We start from the raw sequence: 13,274 nt of genomic DNA on the forward strand, positions 1-13,274 counted from the left end.
CATAATTATTTATTGTTCAAAGTTGAAAGCATGCATACAATGCAAAGGAGTTAAATAAGTCATGTATTTATTTGTAGTGGGTGCGTATGCGTAGTTTCCTTATCGGATATTGCTCTACTACTTGACTACTGACTAGCCAGGCCCACTGTTGTTGGTAATGATGGTATGCTGTAAACATGGATGGACAGAGTACGGAGAATGGAGGCTCGACCGTTCTTTCTTCAATCGCGTCTGTATTTCGCACGCATACATTATTATCTGTAAATAATAATATAATCTTTATCCTGCGATTCATATTCAGATAGGCTTTGACTTCGTCAATCAGCTTTATACAAAAAAACTTAATATCCTTCAAAGTATACTTCCTGCATTTTACTTTTCCCAAGCAAGGTGAAATTAACTTATTTATTGTATAATATTATTAGATTCAATTTTTTTTTTTTTTTAATCACAAAAACATTATGTAAGTGTATGTAGTGTAGATACCTCAGTATCTGGCGTGTTATTGCTCTAAGTTAGATACTAACTAGCTACTTACAATCACAAAAACATTATGTAGATGTATGTAGTGTAGATACCTCAATATCTGGCGTCTTATTACTCTGAACTAAGCTAGCCACTTGCAATCACAAAAACATTATGTAGGTGTAAATAGTTTAGTTACCTCACTATCTGGCGTGTTATTACTCTAAGGTAGATACTAACTAGCTAACGCTGATTCTGACTGCTGACTGCTGACGGGACACTTTCAGTTCGACCTGTGATTCGACATACATAGTTGATTTACCTAAACCCAAATATTTATTAAGTAAATTAGAATGTTTCTATGAAATTTCGTCGGTAACATATACTCAACGTCAAATTTTCATACAACTATTCTGCATTCATATTAAAAAAATAGTTGAAACGGCTGGTTGTATAAATATGTCATATCTCTCTTCAATCCGTGCCTCATGTCTGAGGATGGTGATTATGCCTGACTCCAGGCATGGCTCGTCTGTGGACAGTCTCCCTCCATCTGGAACGGTCTTGTGCTCTTCTATAGGCAAATATGTCATATATTCCCTCATTATTTATACGTACTTATTATACGTAATTATAATTACCGAAGTTCGCTATCAGGTTTTTAAGTACATCGTACTTACATACGTACACACCTATTTCTCTGTAGGTACGGAAGTAACGAAGGTAGTATATTATTTTTACGTAAATGCACAGTAACAATTTACGCAATTATTGTTTTCAACATAAAGAAATATAATATGTGTGTATACTTACCAACATAGGTAACACTTATAATCAATAGTTTACTTAATTTTTTTACAAGTTTATAAAGTAACCTAGATACTCGTATTTTAAATGCGAATGGACTTTGCGATTTGCGAGGCGTCAACACGATATAAATATAGCATCAGGACGAATTTTTCTAATTCTTATCATTCAGATAAATGTAGTTATACCGGGCATAACGTAAATGATAAGCAATTCCCAAAATTTAATAAACTTGGCCTTCGTAGGACTGTCCATTGCTAATTTAATCATCCGAATTTTCTAATATTTGTAAAAAATGTAACTTGCCTTCAATAGGAACGAAAAATTTTAATACACTAGTATAAAATTATGTTTGTTTTCGCGGGGAAAATTCTGGTTAGTTAACTACATCGACAAATATTAGCAACAACTAACAATTTTCTACATCTCATTGTATGAACATGGATCCCGTAAGTGAACTCGACTTTCTACGCAAAAAACCGTGTATTAAATATTTATTTTTGTCGGTAACATATTACTAAAAAGCATTCAGGATTGCCTTTCCGATAAAAATTATATCTACGAGAATGTATGTAATTTAAAAAACGTCGACATTTGGCAGCAGACTCCTCCAATTTTCCGATAATTCCCGCAAAATTTTGTATTTTTTAGATAACATTACATACTTATTATATTTATGTATGATGATTTTGTCGTAAGGTGGTTCGATTTCTAATTTTTTGGAAATTCATAACGGCCCTATGCGGAAAATATTAAGGGAAAAATAAACAACAAAAAAATATTTTTTCGATAATATTTGCCGCGAGGCTGTTGAAGTTTAGGTTTTTTAGCATTTTCATCGTACATAGTATTAAAAAATATTTTTTTTAGGTAAATCATTTTTTTTATATGCTTTTTTTAGCATTTATTACAAAGATAAAACATAAGGACAATGGATACATTAAATAATGTATACATATATGTATTGAGCAGATTCAGAATATTATTTTTTTATGCTAAAAAACACATCAAACTTACAATTGGCGGTTATTACTAGCGTTAAACACTGGCATTCATTTTCTTGATTTTTGGCGTTTTTTCCATAAACTTGTTTCTTTTTTTGGTTTCTGCAGACGGAAACTGACGCTTTCTTAACTAACAATTCGTGTGGCTTGACTGTGGCAGGAAAGTAGTGTGGCCTCCTGAATAATTAATGTGCCTCCGATTGCTTATGAAATCATCTTATATGTAAATTGTTCAGTCATTCGTGGCTCTGTCAGATTATCTCACTTAATCGAATCCACATAATCTGTTGCACAAATATCACATTCTGATAATTAGAACATTTGGATACTTGTTGCAATTGCAGTCCGTTTTATTTTTCAGGCTCTCGTAATTCTCCCGAAAAACATTTTTTCTTACGTGTCTTCTCTCGTCAGCTAGCACTGATAAAAGAACTTTCTAGTAAGATACGAAGTCACTTTTTTTTAATTACTGGATCATAATAATAACTTATTTCATTTCAATGGACAAACAAGATAAAGCGATTGACTTATACAAATGCTGCACAACATACACGTTTGATGGTTTTGTTGAACCACATAAGTGCATGACACGGCGGCGGCCTCCGTGGTGTAGTGGTCAAGACGCTTGATTCACGCACGGAAGGTTCCGGGTTCGATTCCCGGTGAGAACACCAAAATTAAAACGTGATTTTTCTCAAGCCTGCTTGTTCTGTAATGTAATTCATCACTGTAATTGGGCCTCCTGGCCTGTTGTGGTGCAAAAAAAAAATGAAAATGAACTTAAATAATTAAAGTCATTAATGTAACTTAATTCTCTGGTGGATTATTGTGAGATGCATACACCTTATGAATCCTGTTTGCGGTTGAAGGCCACCTCGAGTGCCAAATCTTTCAAGGGGTTCTCTTCGACAGACTTTAATTGCAATGTTCGAAGTTGATAGCTTCACAATGTCCATTAAGTATAGCTGATCAGTGCTTAAGTCTGTCTTATTGATGAATTCAGGTAGTTTACTTATTCAGGTGAATGAAACTATAGGCAGCTTCTCGCCATCTAACAGTTTCCTATTTCTCCCGTGAAGCTTCTGAGCCCAATCGTAGTTCCATCTAAATTTGCAAAAATATGACAATGTGGAACTGGCGTGTAACTGGCACACAAACCACGGTTCCATCGAATCCAATCGCAACCAACTTTGTAAGATCAATATTAATTACCTAAGTATTAGTTTTAAATAATAATACATATATATATATATATTTTATCATTTAATGTTACTTAAAATAGTTTTCTTAGTTTTTTTTTTTTTTAACTGGTTCAAAGTATTTCTGATACCAAATTATCATTTTTATCGATAATTATATAATTGGTAATATTTTTTTTTTTTATATAGTTTATCTTTTTTAGACTTTCTTAATTTGTTAATTAATAATATTGTTTTAAATGCTCTGTATTACTTATAATTATATGTATGTATATTTAATTGTATTTGTAACTAATATGCAAAAGGTACTAAGTGCCGTTTATTTCAATAAAATAATAAATATCAGACCTTATTAGGTGTTTTCCAATTTTCTAACTCTTCCGACATTTACAGGTACGTTACCAATATGCTATGGCTCAAGTTCTTTTAACAGACATATGTTTTTAGTTTTGATTTTTCATCCGCTTTTTAAAAAATGTTATGGTCTTGTTTTCACGTCCATCAAAATATAAATTAATCGGATCAAAATCTGTTACAACTGGCTGAGATGATAAAGTGGTTCTTGTTTTTGTTCTCTCTCGCCGAATTTAAATACAATCAATGACGTTCGATATGTTGCTTCGTGATATAAGGCCAACATCTGTGCAGCTGACACGATGCCTGTCCCTGCTCGATCACAAACGCCATACTGATCTAATGTTCTAGCTATGGCTGAAAATTTGGTCACTTCGAGATTTAGGGTGCGCTTTCAACAATATCCTACTGTATTGGAAAGTCAGTTCTCTCGCTCACACGCTGCTTCTGTTTGCTCGTATTTTTCTCAAAATTATATTGTGCTTAGTTATTGGGATTGATGATTATTTTTAGATATCTTTTAGAAGAAAAAGTAAAGAAATTGTTAAGAAGTTAGCTTCTTAACGATTTCTTTACACGGTGCAGAAATGTCTTCCTTATGTCGCATGTCGGTTTAAATGCCATTGTACGTACCATATTACGTTTTCATAGGTAGAAAGCATATTTGATGGCATATCACAACCAGACCCGAAAGCAGGACAAATCATGTATTTTCTTAATATCGCCATAGTACAAAACCATTTCAAGTATATAGACTCACACAATTCCCACAAAATAATGTTCATTTATGTAGCGGGAACAGCGATCGCGCATGCTATTCTGACGGCCGCTCGCTCAGTTTGATGCAGTTTTATGAACTGATTTTAGAGGAAGCGGAGAAGAGGTTAGTTATCAAAGCCATCGTAATATATTATTTAATTAATGATAATAATTTATGCATATTTAAATTGCAGAAAAACTGTCATTTAGTATCAAAAATCATCTTATCAAAACATGGCTTTAAAAAAAAAAAAAACTAATATTTAACCCCCTCGCGGCAAACCATATCATTAAAAATGATTTTTTATTATATTTTTCCCTTATTCTACATACTATGGAACATCTTTTCCGCATAGGACCATTTCGATAATTTCATTTTTTTCTCCATACAAGATCGATCCACCCTATATGTGTAGTGTCACGGACTTACGAAGGTCCTAAGTTCGAATCTCACTCTACAAGTTGATTTTCGTTTTTTGGCACGGTTATTTCACGTTATTACGTCATAAAACTTGTCATAAAACTTAACAAGAAATTGGTCGAAAATCTTAGCAGAATTCTGAGCAAGAAATCGTGTAACTTGTAACTAATATTTTTTTTAAAATTATGTTTCACGATTCATTTTTTTATTCGAATTCACTGTTTGCATAAAATTCGCGCTATGCGCTTTTGGCACGCGCGCCTCCAGATTCTGAATGGTTAAATCAGAATATTGGCGAATTCTTACTATATGTAAGTTGTAGCGTATTTTTATTTCGTGCGGTTGACTTCTGCGCTTCTTCCAAAGGAGTTCTAGGGGTTGGCAGCCTCTTTTCCAACTTATTCATAGGATTTTTATGCGCGCAACAGAATCTCAGTGAAAAATTATCAAAATTAAATAAAAAAATATTATTAATTTCGATAATTAAATTACACACCTCAAGGTTAAGTTGCCAATGTAAAAACATTTCAAAATAATGAGCTCATTAACTTTTGAGTGTTATTTTGTTTACAAAATGTACACCTATGTTTTATTTTTCAACTAATATTAATTGTATTCATTCATTGATTTATCAAAGCAATTTTCTTAATTCTACAGTATAATTTTATTCTTGTTTTTATTCATGCACTTTTTTTAGAAGCTAATAAATATAAATATGTTTATCTATTATTGCGATAATATTCTAATGAAATATTATTCCGCCTTTGGTGATTATGAAATTAAATGTAGAATTATAAATTGTATACAGAATAGTGAATATTACATTAAACAAGGGCACATTTTTATAAAATATAATAATAATTAAAACCAATACATACATACTACACATTCATGTAAAACTTATTGTTTTTTTTAAAATAGTATGTTTGATTTTAAGTAAAACTCAAATATTGTAATGAAACGAACTGGTCCAAGAAGAAGTTTAAAAATTGATAAATTGTTTTCAGGCGTTGCCTAGTATGTGAAATAATTCAGTCAGATGAATCTCTTCACAACAACAAAGGTTTCAGCTCTTAAACTTCACTAAAATCAACAAATGGAAGAATTGAAATATGGATGTTCAAACATAGGCAAAATGGTGAATGTTACACAGTGTGTAAAGTGGCCACTTAAACCAGCCAATGACAGGTCATAAGCCCTGTAAATGCCTAGACTTCCATATTCCCTTATTCAAGGTATTCTCCATCCCTGTTGTAATTTGTTATTAAGAAATATAAGTAGTTCTTATAAAGGTGTGATTTCTTGATTCAGTTCTATGGTATTGTTATACTGAGGGTTCTAGTTTGTTTTTTTTTTTTTACTGATAGCTTCCCAGGGTCCCAATAGCAATAGGAAGTCAAATCGAATTTTTATCACGGAAATTTATATATATATTTGTATGAAAAAAATGTCTACCGAAAATTAATTTTTACTTTATATACAACTGAAGATCTATTAACTTCCCATTGTAATGGGCCCAGATACATGTAGACTGTTTAGACAAATAATAATCTCAAGTCTTAGAATACTCGGTAATAAATTATAATAACTTTCTCCTCCCAACACTTTTCTTTGAATGCCATTTTAGGAAACCTTGAACTGATTTTGAAATACTCACGTATAACGGGTATTGAACTGTGCTGTATGCATATTTTTCTCTAAATATTAGGATAAGTGTTAACGGGTCAAGGGGACTTTTAATTAAAGACTTTTTCATTTTTTAAGTTAGTTCACTTTGAAAATGTGAATCATATTTTTAGATATAAAGTATCGATTTTCCTACCAAAAACTCTATTGAAGTCATAATATATTATGTAATAAATTTCAGCGTGAATATGACATCGTGGTTTGCAATCTCAAAAGGCGTGAAACAGGGATATGTGATGTCACCACGGATGTTTAATCTGCACATGGACAACTGTATGAAAGAGATATAATGCATGGGTATTGGAGCAAAAATTAATAATTTTACAGTAACCTGTTTGTTGTACGCTGATGATGCAGTTCTTTTAGCAAGCAGCAAGGAGGATTTGCAACAAATAGTCTCTAGAATGTATGTCCGGAGAGCGAATTGGTGATGAACGAAAGTATGTCAAAAGTGATGGTATTTGAAATGGGGAAGTGAGGTTACTGACTGCATAATAAATGTAAACAACAAATGTCTTGAACAAGTAGAAGAATTTGTGTATCTGGGAATCATGTTTTCAAGAGATGGAAGACTAAAAAAAGATGTTGAAAGAAAAGTGAATGTGGATAGCAAGATAAATGGCGCACTAAGCACAGTAATTGCTAATAAAAATATGTCCATCGAGGCTTAACTGCCAGTGCACAACGGAGTTTTATTCCTAACACTTACGTATGGAAGTAAATTTATATTTATTATTTAGGATGCATGAGAGACAAATAAAAAAGGGAAATTTCATAAGATTAGATTTAATAATGAAATATTTTATTTAATTTGCTAATGTACACAGATACTCTGGTGAGAAATTGATAAGTATTTCCCAGAGTCATGTTATCAAAACATGACGGCTTACGAAAGACTGTAAATAATTTGCGTTTAGTGTGTACAATTATTGTATTCCTACTCAATTATATAACTCTAACAATTATGTAACTATAGGTAGATAGTGCTTTTAATTCAAATTAAGATATGACCCTGTAAATAGTAAGGAAAAATAATATTATGTATACTGTAATTTATTAGAATAATGATACATTTTAATCAGTATGATGTGCATTTCAATGTATCCATACTAATATTATAAACGCGAAAGTGTTTGTTTATGTTTCCTTCGCGTCTCGATGATGACCGATTGTCATATTTTTTTGCATAGCCAGAGAGGTGAGAAGTAAAATAGGATACATATTTTTCATCCCGGATAAAAAAAAAATGCATTGAAAAAAAAAACACAATAAATCAACAATGAGCATTAAAAGAAAATGAGTAAATGGTTAAGGGGGGAGGTCAAAAATAATCTATTTGAAATTAATTGTTTAATTTTACAAAATCAACTTATTTTATCATATGGTTAGTTTGGTTTGCTTTTCGTTTTGAATTTGTGAACAGAATAACGATCCTACATCACCATAGACCAACCTGACTGTCGTATTTTTTCATAGCGATAGTTGGAGGATAGTAATAGTTCTTTTAGACCCAAGCCACAGACATAATATTTCCATCAGGAAAATTGTTATTATTATATGACAAAACTAAATAATTAGCTAACTTATTTCTTCATAATAGCACGCGGGCAAATCTGCAAGTAGAAGCTAGCTTTTTATACAAGTCTGTGTCCGGGCGCATTAAGAATACAAATTATGTATGTGAAATAGAACCTGAATCCTGGCAAGTGCTTTTGCCTCGATGGCTTCTCTCAGGTCAGGTAAAAACCCTGAATTTGGAAATAGAGTAAACACAAATCCGCCTCGTACTGTAGTGGTTAGTGCATTTGCCTATCATGCTTGGGGTCCCGGGTTCGATTCCTGGTAATATCTGGTAATATTGATTAAAAAGGTTGTTCTAAACTGCAATATTCCATGTTCCTGGACTGGCACCCGAAGCCTAAGGCTGGTCACCTTACCTTCATGTAACAGATGATCGATATACGCCGCATTTACTGTACCGACACAGTGCCCTATCGCAATGCGTGTTTGTGCAACAGATTGAATGTTTTCAAAAATAAATTAATTTCAGACATTCTAATAATTTGCTCAACGAACCTCCGATGTTTTGCACGTGCGCAACCATTGCCACCAACAAGCCACATTAGCAGAGACATGTCAGGGTGTCACGTATAATCAATCGCTTAAATCTAAACGTAAGCGATTGATTACAGAAAATATTGAAAATGGGAACCCTTGAAATGAAACATTTTGTTTACGGAAACCGAATTTAATTACATTTTACGATTTAGTTGACATGTCCTAAAGTATCTTCACCTAATAGATTCAAGAATCTTCAATATCAAGAGCTAAAATACAGTAAAATAATCAAACATGAATGTTAATTCTAGACTTAAATTTAAATAGAAAAAAAAATTGTGAAATGATAAAACGGGGACTGGCAAAGATTTCGGGTTTTAACTCCTGGTTGTTTGCCTGCTCATGATGTCGTCATCTTCTCTGAGAAATCTGCAACCAGGTAATTAAAAATAAGTCATTTCCTGAAGCCTTTAGTTCAGATATGAGTGGTTCCACATCTTAAAAGTCATCCATGAAATTTATGAAGTGAATAAAATTTTGCATTTTAAAGTAGCATTAGTTATTCGGATAGATAGATAGCTACAGGATGATTTTTTATATTATAAATTGATACATACACATACACGTACCCATGAATAAAATATTTAATAAATGTATTTGTAGATAAGATAAATGAAAAAAATGGAGGTAAAAAGGGGTTTTGCAATTTTAAATTTAATGAGTATGTCATGAGACATTTATTTATTTTAGAAATTTATTGCAAATATAAGTATACATATTTAATACCAGGGAATCTGTATAAAACTAGTGAATACGGAAAATGAATACAGAGCTAAATTAAATCATTGAATCGATATATTAAAATAATTTCAATAAACTTACACGAGGTCACTCGCAACCCTTGATTAGTTGTCACATTACATTGTAGAAAATCATCTACTCGCTTGTCATCAAAGAAGGAGAAAGGGAGGAGCATAGAGAAGGTATTTTACGTGAGCATTTTTCATAGATAAATCAAAAGATGGGTTACATCAATTTTTGGTAATGGGAAGTGTTCTATTAGATAAAGTGACACGTTACACTATGCACCATCAGGTGCGGACAGGGGTATAATGATGATGACTTTTTATAGGATGTTTGTTCTATAGATGTATGTATTTTGAATAAGAAAAACATTGATATTTCATCAGCTTATATATTTTTTTATTATAGTTATAATTTGCGGATTATCATAAACATCCATTAACGTTATTAATGTTGCATGATGAATATTGATAACATATATAAACATCGACAACATAATTCTTTATGTATCCAGTGATCATTTTCTCCCCACAATAAGTATCGTAGAATACCTTTACTGAAGGTGATAATCACAAATTCAAACCGAGTGTTTAGTATTCATCAGTTTGAATAAATGCTAATGTGTGAAGTTCTATCTAAATATCTCATACTGTTGATTGCAGTGCTGATAATTATCCACACATCTAGTTCAGGTATTGAGAACCATTTTATATAATCTTGTAACCATGGAATTATGATTATCTCATTTTAAATTACAGAAAAATATAAATTACGATGGCAATCTTGAAACTATTTGTTTTTCATACATTTTTATCATATTTGCTTTGATAACAATTAATTGGTACACAATATATGTTATCTCTTAATTAATTGATCATTTTGATCCCCTTGACGTTTTGATCCCCTTGACGTTTTGATCCCCTTGACGTTTTGATCAATGCTAAGTGCGGCTGTTAAGGAATTTTCCACAGAAAGTATCTATCTCCATGCCTTTTAGTACTGTGCCAATTTCTACATTTGATTTGAACCCCCCCCTCCCCCATTGGTTTCATTATTTGGTTTACCCATTACTTTCCTCCCTTCAATTCAACTGGTCAATACATAAAATTTAAGGCTCGATTTGTTTTTTAAAAAAAACTGTAATATCTTTTTTTGCATTGTTAAAAAAGTTTTTCAATTTTTTTTATTTTCTGTAAGATAATAGAATGAAAGAAAAAATTATTATTTATATTATTAATTCAATCGGCATTCACTTCACAACACTTCAGTATAAATTATTACAAAAATAAAAACTTTGTTATTAGTGTTACACTAAAAACAAAGTTTTTATTTTCTCAATAATTAATTATTAAATTCTATTGTAGGTATTTAATTATTTTTACAATAATTTAATTATTGTAACAAATAATTAAATACCTTCTCATGCTTGCGCGCCGATTATTCTGACTTTTGTCATTTTTTATTTATTAGTTAATACCTTTTTAGCCTGCCTTAAACCTATTACCTATTTAGTTTCGGAAAATTGAGTTAGATTAGCAAGTTTACAAAATATCAACAGAATAGAAATGACCTTTTCCGGAATAAACTTTTCAAAGTTACAAAAGACAAAAATCCATATAAAACTTTAACACAAATTTTGAGGCCGATGATCGGCCTGTAGGATCAAAAGATTTTTCTCTGTAGTATAATATGTTGTTACCTTGAACTGGTTGGTACCTGAAGCGTAAAATTAATAATCAAACCACGATGTAAATAAAATATCGAGAAAAACCTGCAACTTCTAATTCATAAAATAGAAAAGAAAAGAGATATTTAGGTGTGAAATGCTTTTTCCCAGTGGGTTTTATTTATAGATGACAATTAACAACAGCAATTAAGAATATTTATTTTGATAAAGGTTTTTGAATTGTAGGGAATGGCATTTTAATTGCCCACATAATAGATCTCATCAGCCAAAGGAGAGATTATGAACTCCGTAATAAATGCCTAGGCTTTCATATCCTCTTCTAAAAAAAAATAATATCTACACGTCTGTAGAGATACATAAAAGCTGATATGCTTAAATCTGTTTCTGTAAAAGTTAGTTGTTAGTGCATTTTAACTTCTCCTAAACAAATCTAGCCCATTTTTGAAGTTATCGTGACTTCACATTGAGGCCAGCTCTTGTGGCAGCTTATTCCTACCATCAACAATCCTACTGTTCAGAAAATGCTTCCATGGGTTAAGGTTGAACTGTTTTTCTCCAGCCTGTGACTAGCGTCGACTAAGTCGAGCAACTTGTTTTAGTTTGAGCATGGTATTCAAATTTGGGTAGCTGGAGTGATTATTGAGTATTTTATATGTCTATCGAGTCACCCCTTTCTCACCGTTCCTATTATCTTGATAAAATCTTGTCGAATTGAGTACTATCATTTATGGATGCCTTTTTAGAAAGTAAACCAATGGATGCTTACTTTATGGGGGTAGGTTTGTAATTTGGCCAAGAGATTGGAACATACTAAAAATGTTAATCTTTTCAGCTGTTTCTCACTCCGGAGAGTCATGGGCCCAGTTCTCCCCGCTCCTGGTGGCTCTAGCCGGCCTCCCCGCGCGAGGCAAGACACACCTGGCACACCGCCTCGCCCGCCACCTCAACTGGCAGGGGGAGAGCACCAAGGGTAGGTCACCCGCCCCTCATCTCATGCTTGGTTCCTACTGATCATAAACAAATCTTGACAACAATAGAATGTCTGTGAATTTAGGAGAGACATAAGATATAAAAATATTATCATTAAATCTTGTAATACAGTAGTGAAATAACAATAGTAAATACATTTATGCGCATATTTTTTTATGTAAACAATTCAATAAAATAAAAAATATGTATTAACTTATGATAATTCTGTATTATTTATATTATAAGTGCCTATTCTTTTAACGTAAATCAAATAATGTTTTTTCTTTTAAAATACATGATCATTTTTTAGACATTGATTCTGCAGGCCACAAAATGAAAATTTTTTTGGTACCAGTAATTATTTTTTTCTTGTAGTTTTCATTGGTTTAACCTTTATCTCTGAATAACATTATAAGGATACTAATGATATTGCAACTTCAGTAGGGAGGTGATAAAGCCAATGAACTAAAAAGAGAACACAACTATTTTGTTGTAACTACATTCTCTTTAATAAACAATGTTTTGAGTATGCCCAAATGTTTGTAGATTGGCTGGATTTCCTCCCTAGGGAGTTATTTAGATCTAACTTTGTGGCAATAGAGAGGGAAAACATTTTGAGAAGGGACTATGGAAGTCTAGGCATTTACAGGGCTTATGACCTGTCATTGGCTGGTTTAAGTGGCCACTTTACATACACCATTCTGCCTATGTTTTAACATCCACATTTCCTCAACTCTTCCATCTGTTGACTTTTGTGAAGTAAAAGAGCTGAAATCATTCCCTACATTCTCTTTTTAAAAATTAAGTTAGGTGGGTAATAATATATATATTTTTTTAATTGGTACTTACGAGTATCTATATCTCATTATTCATGACTCACAGCTGAATCTGGCTTAAACATGAACAATTAATGCTGATGTAGAATATACTTTTATATTACGGCGAACAGTTGTATAACATTTACCCGTAAATTTTTAAGACTATTAGAATAATTTAAAATCTACCCATCATAAAAAAGTTCAAGTAATATCACATGACTAATAATTTCATATTTCTCTGTA

The 13,274-nt window shown here is 32.0% G+C and overlaps 1 protein-coding gene and 1 long non-coding RNA gene across 2 annotated transcripts in view; one reads left to right on the forward strand and one right to left on the reverse strand.

Annotated features, from left to right (window-relative positions):
• Nucleotides 1–13,274, forward strand: part of LOC148278272 (6-phosphofructo-2-kinase/fructose-2,6-bisphosphatase-like) — a 45,287-nt gene that overhangs the window by 18,333 nt on the left and 13,680 nt on the right. The window contains exon 2 of the mRNA XM_088231684.1: nt 12,077–12,214. Within this exon, the coding sequence (XP_088087810.1) occupies nt 12,077–12,214 (138 nt within the window). The remainder of the gene's footprint in view (nt 1–12,076; nt 12,215–13,274) is intronic.
• LOC148278273 (uncharacterized) lies at nt 7,255–12,124 on the reverse strand. The gene is made up of 2 exons (XR_015823239.1): nt 12,011–12,124; nt 7,255–9,182 (listed from the first exon to the last, which is right to left on the reverse strand). It is a non-coding gene; the product is annotated as an uncharacterized LOC148278273 (long non-coding RNA).

Source organism: Micrasema longulum, unplaced genomic scaffold (genome assembly GCF_059751315.1).
Source record: "Micrasema longulum isolate JH-2025_06_02 unplaced genomic scaffold, ASM5975131v1 h1tg000900l, whole genome shotgun sequence".
Lineage (NCBI taxonomy): Eukaryota > Metazoa > Arthropoda > Insecta > Trichoptera > Brachycentridae > Micrasema > Micrasema longulum.